This window comes from Cavia porcellus, unplaced genomic scaffold, assembly GCF_034190915.1.
Source record: "Cavia porcellus strain 051 isolate PalLab524CR breed Dunkin Hartley unplaced genomic scaffold, mCavPor4.1 scaffold_32, whole genome shotgun sequence".
In the NCBI taxonomy this organism is placed as follows: domain Eukaryota; kingdom Metazoa; phylum Chordata; class Mammalia; order Rodentia; family Caviidae; genus Cavia; species Cavia porcellus.
The window spans coordinates 23,209,961-23,224,601 of record NW_026947515.1 but is presented as its reverse complement, the minus strand read 5'-3'; the positions used below and the strand labels follow the sequence as shown (position 1 = coordinate 23,224,601).

Here is a 14,641-nt window from a genome sequence, read left to right as displayed (position 1 = left end):
TTGCAAAGCAGCCTGTTAAAAACTGTAACAACCCATACCGGTGCCAGCCTCTTAATCAATAGTTACCCCCTCTTTAAGGAGGCGTCGGGAGTTGGCTCAAGGACGCGCTAAGGACCCAGCCCTCGCTTAGCGCTGCCTCTGGACAGGAAGGGTAGGAGAAGCTGAGAGCACCGGGTGAAGGCAGAGCAAGGACCTGAGAGCACGGTTCCCCGACGGGTTGGGAGCCACCGTGTGCGGGTGCGGGGAGGAGGGGATGCGGCGGCCCGGCCAGCCCTGGCTAGGCTCGCTGCGCGGGGTCCGCGCGAGGCCGCCCGACACCGGACTGCGCGGCCCGAGGGGGTGCGCGGGCGGGAATCCCGGGGCAGCGGGGAGGCCGGCGGCGGCCGGGGCTGGCTCCTCCCCCGGCTCAGCGCCGCGGCGGGGGCGCGGGCCGGCGCCTGTGGAGCCGCAGCCCTTTCCGGGGGGCGGGCCCGGCGGCCGGCGGCGCCCCGCTCCTGTCCTGACAGGTGCGCGCAGCGCGCAGGAATGCGCCGGGCCTGACTCACCGCGCCGTCCTACCTGCGCGCCCGCCTCATAAGGCGCCGCCCGCCGCCGCCCGCCTTCCGGACCTCCGGCCCGTCCCGTCCCGCCCGCGCGCGCCGCACCCCGACCGACCGTCCAGCCGCAGCCAGGCGCGCAGGGCCGAGTCCCGGCGAGGTAGGAGAGGCTCGGGGCGCCAGGCAGGGCGGGGAGCCGGGGCGCGGGGCGGAGGACTGGGGGCGCAGGTCGCGCTTGCCCGCCGCGATGCTGGGGGCTGCAGGGCAGGCCAGGAAAGTGGGTCCTCTCCCCCAGCCCGGAGGCCCAGAGCCAGCTAATTAATTTTTGTCTCCCCTTCTCTTCCTGAAGTCTAGCAGGCCCCTGCCTCCGCCCATGTGGCCCAGGGTAGGTGCCCCACGCCACCCGGGTGGCCTCAGCGGGGCAGATGTGAGCAGAGGGGCAGAGGGAGTGGAGGGTGGTGGTGGCCGTTAGATCTTCCCTCTAGAGGAGATTGTTGGGCAAGTTTTCCAGAGAAGCGAGTTGAGGCCTGGCGCCTGGCAGGCCTAATGAGCTGCACCCCTCTAAGGTTTGAAAGCAGGTTGGGAGGAAAACGCCCTCACTGCTGGGCTAAGCAGGGCCTGTGGTTACAGCACAGTCCATCTGAGGAATGGAGAGTCCCTGATTTCTTTCCAGCAAGAGCTGCCACCTGTCCTTCCCCTGGGAAGCTCTCTTGACCTCACACACCGCCCCAGGGCTCTGCTGCTGCGGTAACCTCTTCCCCACAGCCCCTGAGGGGCCTCTGGCTGTCATTCTGGCCCAGGAGGTTCCAAATGGCCACCAGAGGCAGGGTGGCCACACCCCAAGAACCTAGGACCCAGCTCAGGTGGTGTGGTGGTCTCAATCCTCAACCGAGTTTGAAGGCTGAGTCTCCATTCTGGAGGACAGAGAGGAGAGGGGACAGCAGAGGGAAGGAATGGAGAAGGAGTGTCTGTCTCCTCAGCCTGTATTTCCTGTGGATGAGCCCAGGGGAGAAGAGCAGGAGGGGAGAGAGCTGACGGGAGTAGTGCAGATGTGGGTTTAGAAGGAAGGAGAGCTCATGCCTGTCTGTGAGTGGGTGTGTAGTGTGTGCCCACAGAGGTGTCCCTGTGGGGAAGGCTGGGCATGCTGCCATGTAACAGCATTCAAGGTGACCATCATACTCCAGCCCGTCCCTGGAGTGGGTCCCAGCTAATTTAAAAGTCCCAACCACCTGGTGGGATTGGGACAACTGAGAGTGTGTGCACTGCTTAGCCACATAGTCCAAAAAACGTGGGATCTTTCACGACCTTGTGCTTGCCAGACAGGCGCTTGTGCCACTAAGCTAAATCCTCAGCCTCCCCCCCCCCACTCCCCACTTTGTCTCTTTAGGACAGGGTCTCACTGTGCGGTTCAAGCTGGCCTTGGGCTCACTTTGTAGCCCAGACTGGTCTTGAACTTGCAATCATCCTCTTGCCTCAGCCTCCTGAGTGCTGGGATTACAGAAGTGCAACACCGTGCCTGGTTTAAAGCTTTTTAAACACAAATTGAGAAAAGGAAAAAGAAAAACACATACAAAGTGCCTATCCAGCCCCCTAAGTGCCATTCTCTAGCCTCTGAGTAGAGGTTCAAGGCTGGATCTGCACCGCCTGGATCCCCTCCACAACTCCCTGTGATGGGCAGAATGGGAAAGCCCTGCGGCCTTTTGTGCCTTGACCCTGTGTCTGGGAATGGGCACAGGCCAGCCTGTCCCCGCTGGGTTTCTGTCAGGACTTGGTAGCAATCTGGTACATAAAGAATAAGCACACATTGTTGTCCTGGCCCCATGTCAGCCCGGTGTAAGGGCTGGGCCCCAGTAAGGGCTGGGCCCAGCCCTCCAGTGCCCATACCTGCCTGGGTAATGGTGCCTAAGGGAGGCAGAGTCTGCGGCCTGCATTGTGTAGCATGTGGGTGTGGTACCTATGCCCCAAGGCAGTCAGAAAGTCATTTCCCCTGGAACCTCCTTTGCCCGATTCAGGGTTCCCTTCTAAGCCGCTGCCCTGGTAGAATAGCTTCTCCCTGGTGCCTCTGCCTGTGGCTCTGTGTATCTGTCTGATTTTGTTTTTGTTTTTTTGATTTTTGAGACAGGGTCTCACTATGCATTTAAACTGGCCTCGGGCTCACTTTTGTAGCCCAGGCTAGTCTCAAACTTCTAATGACCTTCCTGCCTCAGCCTCCTGAGTGCTTGTGTATCTGTCTTGATGAGAGGGGGACAGTGGCCTCTAGCCCTTTATCTGAGCATAGCCTCTCCAGCACTGCAGGGAACCTTGGCCCCCAGGTCCTGGGGCTGCCCTTACCACATGGGCAGGAGACTGAGAAAGGTCTCAAGGAAGAAGACCAGTGAGCATGGCATTGTCTGAGCCTCAGGAGAGGTGACCCTAGAAAGAGGTGCGACTCTGACCTTTGCTGGCTGCTCTGCAGGCCCCAACTAGTCAGCTTTTTTGTTTGCCAAGGCTTCAGGCCACCCATCTATTCAAGGCCTCCTGGGTCCCCAGACCTTTTCTGGAGGTCACTGATGAATTGAGATCTTTCAAAAATGAATCAAAGGCCACCAGGGGATCCTGGCAGCACCACTGTGCGTGTGAATGGGTGGAGTGTTTTGGGCCAAACTGTTGAGAGTTCCTGAAAACCCAACCCTGAATCCATGCAGGGAGGGGGAAGAGCAGGAGCCCCAGACCCCACCCTCCTGGGCCAGTAGGCAGTGCTGAGCCTGCCCAATGTAGTGAGTGAGACCCTCACCCCGTCTCCATGACCTTGGTATTGCAGTAGAGCCCCTCTCCTTCAGGGCATGTACCCTCATAAAGAGCAAATAGAGCCAGGCACAACAGTGGCACATGCCTGTGATCCGGCACTCAGGAGGCTGAGGCAAGAGGCTCACCAAGAGTTCAAGGTCAACATGGGCCACATAGTGAGTTCAAGACCAGCCTAAGCTACAAAGCAAGACCCTGTCTCAAAAGATTTTAAAAAGGGCAAGTGGCCAGAGCGACAGAGCCAAGGCTTCTCTCCAGGTGGCCTCTCTGTTGGGTGTTATTATGACTACCAAGCCTGACTCAGACCCACTGGGGTCTAACGGGCAACGGCAGAATAAATCCCGCTTTGCTTCTGGAAGACCAGTGCAAGAGACCTGGCAATGGGGCACGCTGGAAGCCCAGAGCTTTCAAAGGCTGGAGAGGGCCTCTCTGACCAAGGGTGTAAGTGTACAGGGCCCTCAGGAATGGTGGGAAGGGACAGTGGAGGAGGCAGGAGTCACGTCCTGGGCCCCGCCTCTCACAGCAAAGTGGTCTCGATGCCTCCCCCAGCTCTCAGAGCCAGTGCATTGGGATAGTTTTATCTCCTCCCTGGTGCTGTTGGGGACCCTATGAGCTCATGGCGCCAGCCAGAGCTGTAGCGATGACATGCATCTGTGATTCTGGTACTGCAGGAGGAAGAGAATGGCGTGGCCACCTCCCAGCCCATGGGCCAGGGTGCTGCTGGCAGCCCTGCTGAGTGTCAGCCTTCCAGGGAACACAGGTAAGTCCACAGTGATACACTGCCCCCCTGGATGGAGACACCGTTTTCAAGGCATTGCTGTCACACAACCTTTCCCAGACTCTCTGCCACTCAACAGAAGATTACTGCACACCTCCAGGGCTGGAGCAGTTGAGGCTGTGGACCATCAGAGGGAAGGGAGCAGGCTAGAGGAGGAGGGAAAAGGAGACCTGCTTGGAGAGCCAAGACCTCAGAGGAACAACTGTGGCAGCCACAGAGGAGCTGAAAGTTTTATAGGAATTGGAAGAAGAGACTGATGACATGCCACCTGCTGTTTGAATGTCCCCAGCTGGCAAATGCTGGAGCCAGCTCCTACTTCTCCAGCTGGGTGCGGTGATTTGTGACTGTAACCCCAGCCGCTCAGGATGTGGGAGGGTTACTTGAGCCCAGGAGTTCGAGGCCAGTCTGGGCAGCACAGCCAGACTTCATCTCAAAAACAAAGCTGGGTGTGGCGGTGGCCTCCTGTATTCCCAGCACACTGGAAGACTTAGGCAAGAGGATCACAAGTTCAAACCTACCCTGGGCGACTTGGCGAGACCATGTCTCAAACTAAAAATTACAGAAGGGCTGGAGACATAGTGTAAAGGCCCTGGGTTCATTTCCGGTACCACATACACACCTGAGCTACCTAGTAAGGACGTATCTCAAAAAAACCTAAATAGGGGGCTGGGGATTTAGCTCAGCGACATAAGTGCTTGCCTTGCAAGCACTGCAAGTCGTGAGTTCGATCCCTGGTACCGATAAAAAGGAAAAAGACAAAAAAAAAAAAAAAAAAAAAACCCTAAGTAAAATAAAACAAGATCTTCCTGTCAGTTAGAGTGTGCTGACAGCTCAAAACAGACATGGTGGGAAACATGAAAGGGCTTTTCCTCCCTCACTAGAGCTGCTGTGAAAACTGACCAGTGCCCCATTGCCTGGAGCCCAGGAAACCATGCACAGTACAATCAGTGCACACAGTAGGCCTCACTGCAATTCTAACTGATCAGAACCAAGGGGACCCCATCACTCTGAGCAAACTGGAGTATTTCCTCATTCACCTATTGAGGACCTACTGTGTGCTGAGTCTTGTACTGGGTGATGAACAAGATAGACACAGACCCCTTGACCCCAGTGGAGATTCAGAGGATACATTAGTCCCTTGGCAGTTATGCCAGGAAGCACAAACAAAGGGCCGGGTACCCTGGCCAGGTGCTGACTTTGAACCCATGATCCTCTTGTCTCATCCTGCTAAATCCTGGGATTATAGGTATGTGCCACCATGCCTAGCTTTATTTATGTCTTTGAGATGAATTGTCTCTCACTATGTCACCCAGCCTGGTCTTGAACTCCTGGGCTCCTGGGAAGAGGGAACATTTGCGAGACCTGAGGAGTTAGTGGCAAGGGGAAGAAAGAGCGTCTCAGCCAGCACGTGGCCAGCACCGCCATCTCAGCCCTCCATCCTGCCCCCCAGACTTGAGTGTTTAAGACTCGGCTTGCTTGTGCCTAGCTGTGCTGCCTGGGACAGGCCAGTTCTCTCCTCTGTATCATCAGAAGAGAAAGAAGAGAACCCCCACCTCTCTCGGACAGGGAAGGGCATGATCCCCAGTGACGCATCTGCCCCTCCTGCCCACAGCCAACCGCTGCAGGAGCGCGCAGGTGAAGAGCTGCACCGAGTGTATCCGCGTGGACAAGGACTGTGCTTACTGCATGGATGAGGTGAGCCACCATGGGCTGGACACCCCTTCACCACCCCCGTCTCTGGCTCTGGCCAACCCCACCCTGCCACTCCTTTATCCCAGGCTTGGGTCAGGTAGATGTGGAGAAGAGGCAAGCATCCAGAATATCTGGGGGTAGAGAGCCAATGATACACACCTAAAAGCTGATGCAGGAGGATCTCAGGTCTGAGCCCACTCTAGATAACTTAGCAATTTAGCAAAACTTTGTCTCAACATTTAAAAAATTTTTAAAAAATTTTAAAGGCTAGGAACAAGGCTGGGCATGGTAGTTTATGTCTGTCATGCCAGCACTCAAGAGGCTGAGGCAGGAGGATTGCTATGAGTTTGAGGCAAACCTAAACTATCGAGCCTGCTTCTCAAACCACCTGCCACCCACCCCCTGCCAGAATTCCAAATTAAAGGGCAAGTAATGTAGCTAACTGCAAAGGTACTGGGTTCAGCCCCCAGCATTCTCACCCATCCACATCCATACCACAAAATAGGGGAAAAATAAATCCAGGGCTGAGACAGCCAGGAAATGGTCCCTGCCCCACTGAGTCCGTCTGCTTCTGGCCAGATGTTCAAGGAGCGCCGCTGCAACACCCAGGCAGAGTTGCTAGCTGCAGGCTGCCGCCTGGAGAGTATGGTGATCATGGAGAGCAGCTTTGAGATCACAGAGGTACCTGAAGCAGGTCGGGGTCCGGGCGCCCTGTACCTGAGACTGGCTGGTTACCAGACCCACACGGCCGCTTGGCACGATGGAAAGGGTCCCCTCAGGTCTCCAGAGTGACACTCAGCCAGTTGTCTCTCTCTCCTGGACACAGGAGGCTCAGATTGACACCACCCTGCGCCGCAGCCAGGTGTCCCCCCAGGCCCTGAAAGTCCGCTTACGGCCAGGCGAGGAACGGCACTTCCAGCTGGAGGTATTTGAGCCCCTGGAGAGCCCCGTGGACCTGTACATCCTCATGGACTTCTCCAACTCCATGTCTGATGACCTGGACAATCTCAAGCAGATGGGGCAGAAGCTGGGTATGACTGGGCCTGCATGGAGGACAACACAGTGGGGATGGGAGCCCAGCTTAGCTTGGCCAAGAGGCTGCAGCCACCCTACGAGGAAAGATGGGAACATCCAAGCCCCCAGAATATGGACCCATTCTCCAGGAGGGCCCTAGCCGGTCCCAGTTTACCACTGCACACCACGCCCATCTGACTTGTGAGAAGGAGAGCACCTCTGCCACAACTCTTTAAATCTGCCACAAACATTTAAAGCTCTGAAGATGGAGCTGGGCTTAGTCCCCCAGGTGCCCCAATGCTAGCTGCTTAACTGTAGTTCCCCTGGGTCCCGTTTCCCTCAGCTGTAAATATCGACAAGTCCTACTGAGAGGGCGAACTGATGTCCTGCCTGCCAAGTGTTAACAAGAGACAGCTGTTCTCCCCCACCCCGCCCCAGCCAGCCCAGGGCCTCTTGTGTCTGTGCAGAGGTCCTGAGGCTCAGCTGACCCCTTTTAGCCACAGTCCTGAGCCAGCTCACCAGCGACTACACGATTGGATTTGGCAAGTTTGTGGACAAAGTCAGTGTTCCTCAGACGGACATGAGGCCTGAGAAGTGAGTGACCAGGTGGGCGCAGGGTGGGCAGCTGGTCCTGGAGCTCCCCTCTGGTTGAAATGAGTGGTGGGCACTGAGGCCTGTGGATTCTTCCCCTTACTGACTCTTTCTCTCTCTCCCACCTCTGCCTAGGCTGAAGGAGCCCTGGCCCAACAGTGACCCCCCCTTCTCCTTTAAGAATGTCATCAGCTTGACGCAGGATGTGGACGAGTTCAGGGATAAGCTGCAGGGCGAGCGGATCTCAGGCAACCTGGATGCCCCCGAAGGCGGCTTTGATGCCATCCTGCAGACAGCTGTGTGCACAGTGAGTGCTGCAAGGGTCTTACCAGCCTGAGCCAGGCTACTTCATGGCAAGGGCATAGCTGCCTTGGCACTAGGCTCAGAAGTCCCCAAAGGGATGCCCAGGGGCCTGTGGCCTTCCTTCCCTAAGACAAACTCAGACCCTCTGAGTGGACTTCAACTCCAATCCAGGTTTGTTTATAGTTCTAGAGATTGATCCGGAGCCTGCTTTTTCCCCCTGAGACAGGGTTTTGCTAGGCACTTCAGGCTGGCCTCAAACTCACATGAGTTCTCCTGTCTAGGTTCTCCAGAATGCTAGAATTACAGCATTCAGGTCCGTGCCACCACACCTAGCTCTTCCCAGGGCCTTTGCACTGAGCTACAGCCCCAGCCCCCCTTTTATTTATTTGTTTTTTTTTTTTTTTATTTTGAGATAGAGTCTCTCTAAGTGCAAATTTATGATCTTCTTGCCTCAGCCTCCCAGAATGTACAGGTGTGCAGCATAAATCCAGCTTTTGATGTGCTGGCCTGAGCAGTTACAGCCTTATTTATTTATTTATACTGACTTATTTTCATGGCCCCTTTTATATTAGCAGTGAGGTGACATGGACCTCTGCCATCTTCAGTGGCCAGGCTCCTATTCAATCTCCCAGGTCCCATAAGCTGCCTAGTCTTCAACTGTGTTAGCAGCTAAAATGATGATCGTATATGGGGGTCAGTTTTCTCATTTCGAAAACAGCCTCTACCCGCAGACAATTTAGAAAACAAAGAACAGAAATCATCCATAATCTCACCACCATCAAACAGCATTCCTTCCATATCCTGCCAGCATACTTTGTTTCCTTTTCCTTATTTTTCACATGGGATCAGTATTCTGAATCAGTCTCTCTCTCTCTCTCTCTTTCTTTCTCAGTATTCTGAATCAGTCTCTCTCTCTCTCTCTCTTTCTTTCTCAGTATTCTGAATCAGTCTCTCTCTCTCTCTCTCTTTCTTTCTCAGTATTCTGAATCAGTCTCTCTCTCTTTCTTTCTCAGTATTCTGAATCAGTCTCTCTCTCTCTCTCTTTCTTTCTCAGTATTCTGAATCAGTCTCTCTCTCTCTCTCTCTTTCTTTCTCAGTATTCTGAATCAGTCTCTCTCTTTCTTTCTCTCTCTCTCTCTCTCTCTCTTTCTCTCTCTTTTGCACTAAATACCATCAGAGCATTTTCTCCTATAGTTTTCAAAATCACCCCATGTATTTTTCTAACAGATTGCTATACCTATTTTAGGCAGTTTTTTATTTAATGTGGTGTTGTGCATTTTCCTCTGCGGGTAAAATATTCTTTTATTAGACTGTAATATATAATGAATACACACATGTGGCAGAATTCATACACATACATATTGCATCTTAATCTGTTTTACTTCCCCTCCCCTCCTCTCCTTCCCATCTCTCCCATTCCAGATCTCTTTCCCTCTCCAAAAAGTCCACCTCCCTGTTTTGTATCATCTTTTATTTTATTTTTTAATAACACATTTCATTGGCCTCTTTTGTTCACCTGTTGATGGCCATATGGGCTGACCGTGCTGTTGAAATATCCTTGCAGGGTGGCTGAGAGCTGGGGGAAGGGGAGATCCGATGAACCTGGCTTGGGTCTTGCATGACCCCCACACACTGCGTCCACCGGTCACTGCTTACTTTCTGGCTCTCACTCCTATCCCTCACGTGATGTCACACGCACTTTTTATCTCAGGTCCTGCTCCCCCAACCCATGACACTGGGGTACATGTGGCCTGCTCACCATCATGCCCCTTTGCCTTCTCCAGAGGGACATTGGCTGGCGCCCCGACAGCACCCACATGCTGGTGTTCTCCACCGAGTCAGCCTTTCACTATGAGGCCGACGGTGCCAACGTGCTGGCCGGCATCATGAGCCGCAATGACGAGAAGTGCCACCTGGATGCCACAGGCACCTACACCCAATACAAGACACAAGACTACCCGTCGGTGCCAACGTTGGTGCGCCTGCTCGCCAAACACAACATTATCCCCATCTTTGCCGTCACCAACTACTCCTACAGCTACTACGAGGTGCGGAGCCCAGGCCCCCCGGAGAGAGCACAGGGAGCCTCTGAGACCCCATCGTCCCTTTCTTCCTCCTCTGCTTCCCTCCCTCCTTCCTCCCCAAGACTTTCGGGCCTCTGAGTGTGGGTCCAGGTGGGAAGATCACATGCCCACCCCTCAACCCAATTCCCAAGCAGGTGGGGGCTAAGAGGGCAAGCTCTGGAACACACTGGCATGTCCCAGACCTCAGTTTCACCACCTAGAAAGTAGGGATGATCCCAGACTGATCCCAGGGATTCAAGGAGCTGCTTAACCCAACGCCTGGTCTTCTGCAGAAACTCCACACATACTTCCCTGTCTCCTCACTGGGTGTGCTGCAGGAGGATTCGTCCAACATCGTGGACCTGCTGCAGGAGGCCTTCAATGTGAGGGCTTCGTGGGCACAGGGCTTGAACCCTGCTGGAGGAGGGCGAAGGAGGCCAGAGTCCAAAAGGGAAGGGTCTTGGGCCATGCCTCAGAGCCTGAGCAGCACACCATGAGCCCACACCCACCCACACATATCCCCCCGTGGGCACCACAGGTAGGGAGTAGGGAAACGGGCCCTCCCATATTACTGATCATCTGCCCTCTTTTAGCGCATTCGCTCCAACCTGGACATCCGGGCCCTGGACAGCCCCCGAGGCTTGCGGACAGAGGTCACCTCCAAGATGTTCCAGAAGACAGAGACCGGGTCCTTCCACATCCGGCGGGGGGAAGTGGTATGCCTCTGCTGGGCGGTGGGATGGGACCATGGGAACAGTGCTCTGTGAGGGGCAGAGTCCTCTGGGGTCTGGCGGGCCTGTGGTCCAGTCCCCTGGATCAGCCCCCTGGATGTTTGCAGTGCAATCCCTGCACGTCCACAGCTGTGTCCCTGTAGTGAGATGAGTGACAGCCGAGCTGCGGGGCTGCTAAGTGCAGTGAGTGAACTAACATTGCAGGGCCAGCGAAGGCTCTTGTTTTCGCTACTGCTGAGGAAGGCATCCTCTGCCCTAAGGGCTATCAGGGTGTCTGGGGTCAGGGACCCAGGCTTATCCCAGAAACCTGCGGGCCAAACACTTCATGCTCCAGTGGCCCCTGGAGTCTGGGCAGGATGTACCTTGACTGATGGCAGGATCCCTGCAGGGAACATATGATGTGCAGCTTCGGGCTGTGGAGGACGTGGACGGGACCCACGTGTGCCAGCTGGCAGGAGAGGACCAGGCAGGCAACATCCACCTGAAGCCCTCCTTCTCTGATGGCCTCTGGATGGACGTGGGCATCATCTGTGACGTGTGCACCTGCGAGCGGGTATGACTTGGCCCTACTGGGTAGAGGAAGAAGCTGAGCCAAGTACCTGGGGCCCTGCGTGACAAAGCAGAGCCTCCTGAGGACGCGCTGACCTGTGGGCTGTGGTGAGGCACAGAGGGCAGCAGAAGTGCCTGGCAGCCGTGGTCCATTCTTTCCGCGCACCCCATTTATGGTCTTGTTTCAGCAAAAAGAGGTGCAGTCAGCTCGCTGCAACTACAGAGGAGACTTCATGTGTGGACACTGTGTGTGCCACGAGGGCTGGTGAGTGGGGGCGGGAAGCCGCGTCAGGAGCTCTCCTGCAGGTGCTGACCCTGGTGCACCTCGTGCAGCAGCTGGGGGTGGGGGGTGGGTCACGGAAGGGGTCATGTTGCTTTTATTTTATTTTAATTATTATTATTTTGAGACAGGGTCTGACTATGCAGTTCAGGCTGGCCTTGAGCTACTTTGTAGCCCAGGTTGATCTTGAACTTGCAATGATCCTCCTGCCTCAGCCTCCCTGGTGCTGGAATGACAGGAGGATTTTTTGATTTATGATGATGCCCAAGCAATTCACATTCAGACATTTATTTAGGCTATAATGTTTGCCAGGTTAGGTGTATTAAATGCATGGTCAGTTTACTGTTATTTTCTAATTGTACATGGATGAGGAGCATCTGCATGTAAACAATAGATGTCTGAATGTCTCTGGGCAAGGTCTGTGGTGAGGTGAGGTAGCTGCTGAGGGTGGAGTTTGGTGTTGGGGGCGCGATTTACCTGCCTTTCATGCGATGCCTTTCATATTTTGTGTTCTTGATTTTGGTTTTTGTTTTGTTGAACCAGAGACTTAGCATGTAGTTTAGGCTGACCATGAACTCATGGTGATCCTGCCTTAGTCTCCTGAGTGCTGGGATTACTAGTATGTGCTACCATGCCAGGCCAGTAAAATTTTAAAGACGCTGGCGGATCTGGTGGCACACACCTGTACTCACAGCTACTCAGGAGGCTGCGGTAGAAGGATCCAGCATAGTGAGACCCTGTCTTAGAACAGACAAGGGTGTGAGACACTGAGTAGTCTATTGTGACTCTAGGGAGATAAACAGCAGGGAGGGACAGACACTCAGCAGGGAAACAGACCCCGAGCTCGGCTCTTAGCTTAACCACTGCTGTCCTCATGACTTGGGCCTGCCTCAGCCCCCTGAGAGCCTCAGTTCCTCATCTATAAAATGGGACAGTAAAAGCTCCAGGCCTCTTCCAGGGCTGAGGGGTAGTGACTGGCTCCTTCCTCAGGATCGGCAAGACCTGCAACTGCTCCACCGGCTTGCTGAGCGACACCCAGCCCTGTGTGAGGGATGGGGAGGACAAGCCGTGCTCTGGCCATGGCGAGTGCCAGTGTGGGCGCTGCGTGTGCTATGGTGAAGGCCGCTATGAGGGTCACTTCTGCGAGTATGACAACTTCCAGTGCCCCCGAACCTCTGGGTTTCTCTGCAATGGTGAGTTTACATCCACTGCCAGGGCTGGGGGCCACAAGGACCTACGCTGGAGGGCAAGGCTAGGAGTCAGGGGCCCCATGTTCAGGCCAAACACCGCCCCCACTGTGGCTCCCACTGCCGTGAGTGCCTCCTCTAAGTCCTGCCCAACCTGGACCTCACTTCCTTCGTCTGTGACATCAATGCCCAAGGCCGCTGTGAGCATCACAGTTCCCTTCCTGCTTTGTTTTTTAAGTATAGCTTTTTTTTTTTTCAGTGTGAGTATGTGTGTGCGTGTGTGTGTGCGTGTGTGTGTGTGTGTGTGTGTGTGTGTGTGTGTGTGTGTGTGTCTATGTGTCTGTGTGTCATCCTGGGGACTGGGCCTAGTGTCCCAAGCTTGCCAGGCAAGTGCTGTACCACTGAGCTACGTTCCCAACCCCCACTCCTGTTTTAAGGCCCTGCTCCCCTGAGCTTCCCCCCAGCTGCTCAGATCTGTGCCTGTCCCCCGTTTTCCACTCCGTTTTCTCATCAGGATGGGGGCTACCCAGCTCCACCCTCTGTGGTTGGCAAGTATATGAGAAGGTGAACTTTCTTTTTTTTTTTTTTTTTTTGGTCTTTTTCCTTTTTATCGGTACCAGGGATCGAACTCACGACTGCCTGCTTGCAAGGCAGGCGCTTATGCCGCTGAGCTAAATCCCCAGCCCCAAGGTGAACTTTCTTCTCTCCAAAGATGCTGTCATCACTGGAATTAACGATCTCCTCTGGATCCCCACAAGGCCTAACCCTGGCCTAACACCCAAGTCATGGTCTCACAGCCTGGCCAGGGTTACCGAGCTGGGCAGGGGGCACCTCTGAAAGTAGGAGGAACACAGAAGCATGGGGATTTGAAGAGACCAGGATAAATGAAAATTCACTCATGGAAGACTTATTAAGCTTCCCCTGTATACTTACACCAGAGGTTGAAGCCTTGTTGTCTATCTTTCCCTTCAATCTTATTTTTATCCACCATCTCTTCTCCTCAATTGTCCATCTCAGAATGTGTTCAGACAAAGAGAGAACCAGGCACATCTGGAAAAAGACAGATACGTGGCACAAGTGGAAGTGTGGGAGAGGAGGGGCAAGGAGATGCCCTTGGGGCAGGAGGCGGGGCAAGAACCTAGGTGCTAATTTAGGGCAGGGCTTTAAATGTTGAACCGAAAGGAGTCATGGATGATTCAATATCATGTACTGTTTGTAGGTTTTGTTTGTTGGTTTGTTTGACACAGGGTCTTACTATGTAATCCTTGAACCTTGAACTTGTGGTGATCCTCCTGCCTCAGCCTCCTGAGTGCTGGGATTACAGGCATGAGCCACCACGTCTGGCTAAGACCAGTCTAAACTACATAATGAGACTCTTGTCTCAAAAAATCAAATCAAAGGGGCTGGGGATATAACACCTGCCTGGCAAGCATGAGGTCCTGAGTTCAATTCCTGGTACCAAAATAAACAAAAAACACTTTCCTGATATTTGAAAATAGTGGCAGTATTTTTTCATATATACTTTCTAATACTTGTGAATTTTTCTTGCCCACTGCATTAGCCAGGATCTATTAGAGGCTCTTAAACAGGGTGACCATGTGATTGGATTTGTGTTCTGGATGATCACTTTGGCCCCAGCAGGGAAGGCTGAGTGCAGGATGGAGGCATGGAGGGAAGGAGGGAAGACGATCCGAGAGAGTGGGGAGCAGAGGGCTCCTGGCCTTGGCTCCACCAGCCCTCCCTAGCAGGTGGTTGGCCCGGACTCGCAGGTGCCATTGTGGCTCTCCTCTCTCTCTTACCCTTCCCTGCAGACCGGGGACGTTGCTCCATGGGCCAGTGTGTGTGTGAGCCTGATTGGACAGGCTGGGGTTGTGACTGTCCCCTCAGCAATGCCACCTGCATCGACAGCAATGGGGTAGGCATGGGCATGAGGCGGGCAGTGTGGGCACCAGAGGGGAAAGGAAACAAGAGGAAAGAAGTAGGCAGGGATGGGCACAACTGGCTCACTGGTGACCCCTCCTGGCCCAGGGCATCTGTAATGGACGTGGCTACTGCGAGTGTGGCCGCTGCCACTGCAACCAGCAGTCACTCTACACGGACACCACCTGCGAGATCAACTACTCAGCGGTGAGG

The 14,641-nt window shown here is 54.4% G+C and overlaps 1 protein-coding gene across 8 annotated transcripts in view; it reads left to right on the top strand.

The window, feature by feature from the left end:
• The first annotated feature begins 466 nt into the window (after window positions 1-466).
• Window positions 467-14,641, top strand: part of Itgb4 (integrin subunit beta 4) — a 33,388-nt gene continuing 19,213 nt past the window's right edge. For 3 of the 8 annotated variants that reach the window (XM_023564904.2, XM_013151939.3, XM_013151925.3), the window contains exons 1-15: window positions 469-696; window positions 3,992-4,080; window positions 5,711-5,793; window positions 6,370-6,471; window positions 6,617-6,821; window positions 7,302-7,398; window positions 7,531-7,702; window positions 9,483-9,746; window positions 10,055-10,144; window positions 10,355-10,477; window positions 10,881-11,045; window positions 11,230-11,306; window positions 12,312-12,514; window positions 14,320-14,423; window positions 14,537-14,635. In XM_023564904.2, the coding sequence (XP_023420672.1) occupies window positions 4,002-4,080; window positions 5,711-5,793; window positions 6,370-6,471; window positions 6,617-6,821; window positions 7,302-7,398; window positions 7,531-7,702; window positions 9,483-9,746; window positions 10,055-10,144; window positions 10,355-10,477; window positions 10,881-11,045; window positions 11,230-11,306; window positions 12,312-12,514; window positions 14,320-14,423; window positions 14,537-14,635 (1,863 nt within the window). In that variant the 5' untranslated portion in view covers window positions 469-696; window positions 3,992-4,001. Of the gene's footprint in view, window positions 697-3,991; window positions 4,081-5,710; window positions 5,794-6,369; window positions 6,472-6,616; window positions 6,822-7,301; window positions 7,399-7,530; window positions 7,703-9,482; window positions 9,747-10,054; window positions 10,145-10,354; window positions 10,478-10,880; window positions 11,046-11,229; window positions 11,307-12,311; window positions 12,515-14,319; window positions 14,424-14,536; window positions 14,636-14,641 lie in introns of all 8 variants that reach the window. The other 5 variants (XM_013151911.3, XM_013151909.3, XM_013151933.3 and 2 more) reach the window with 3 other exon arrangements.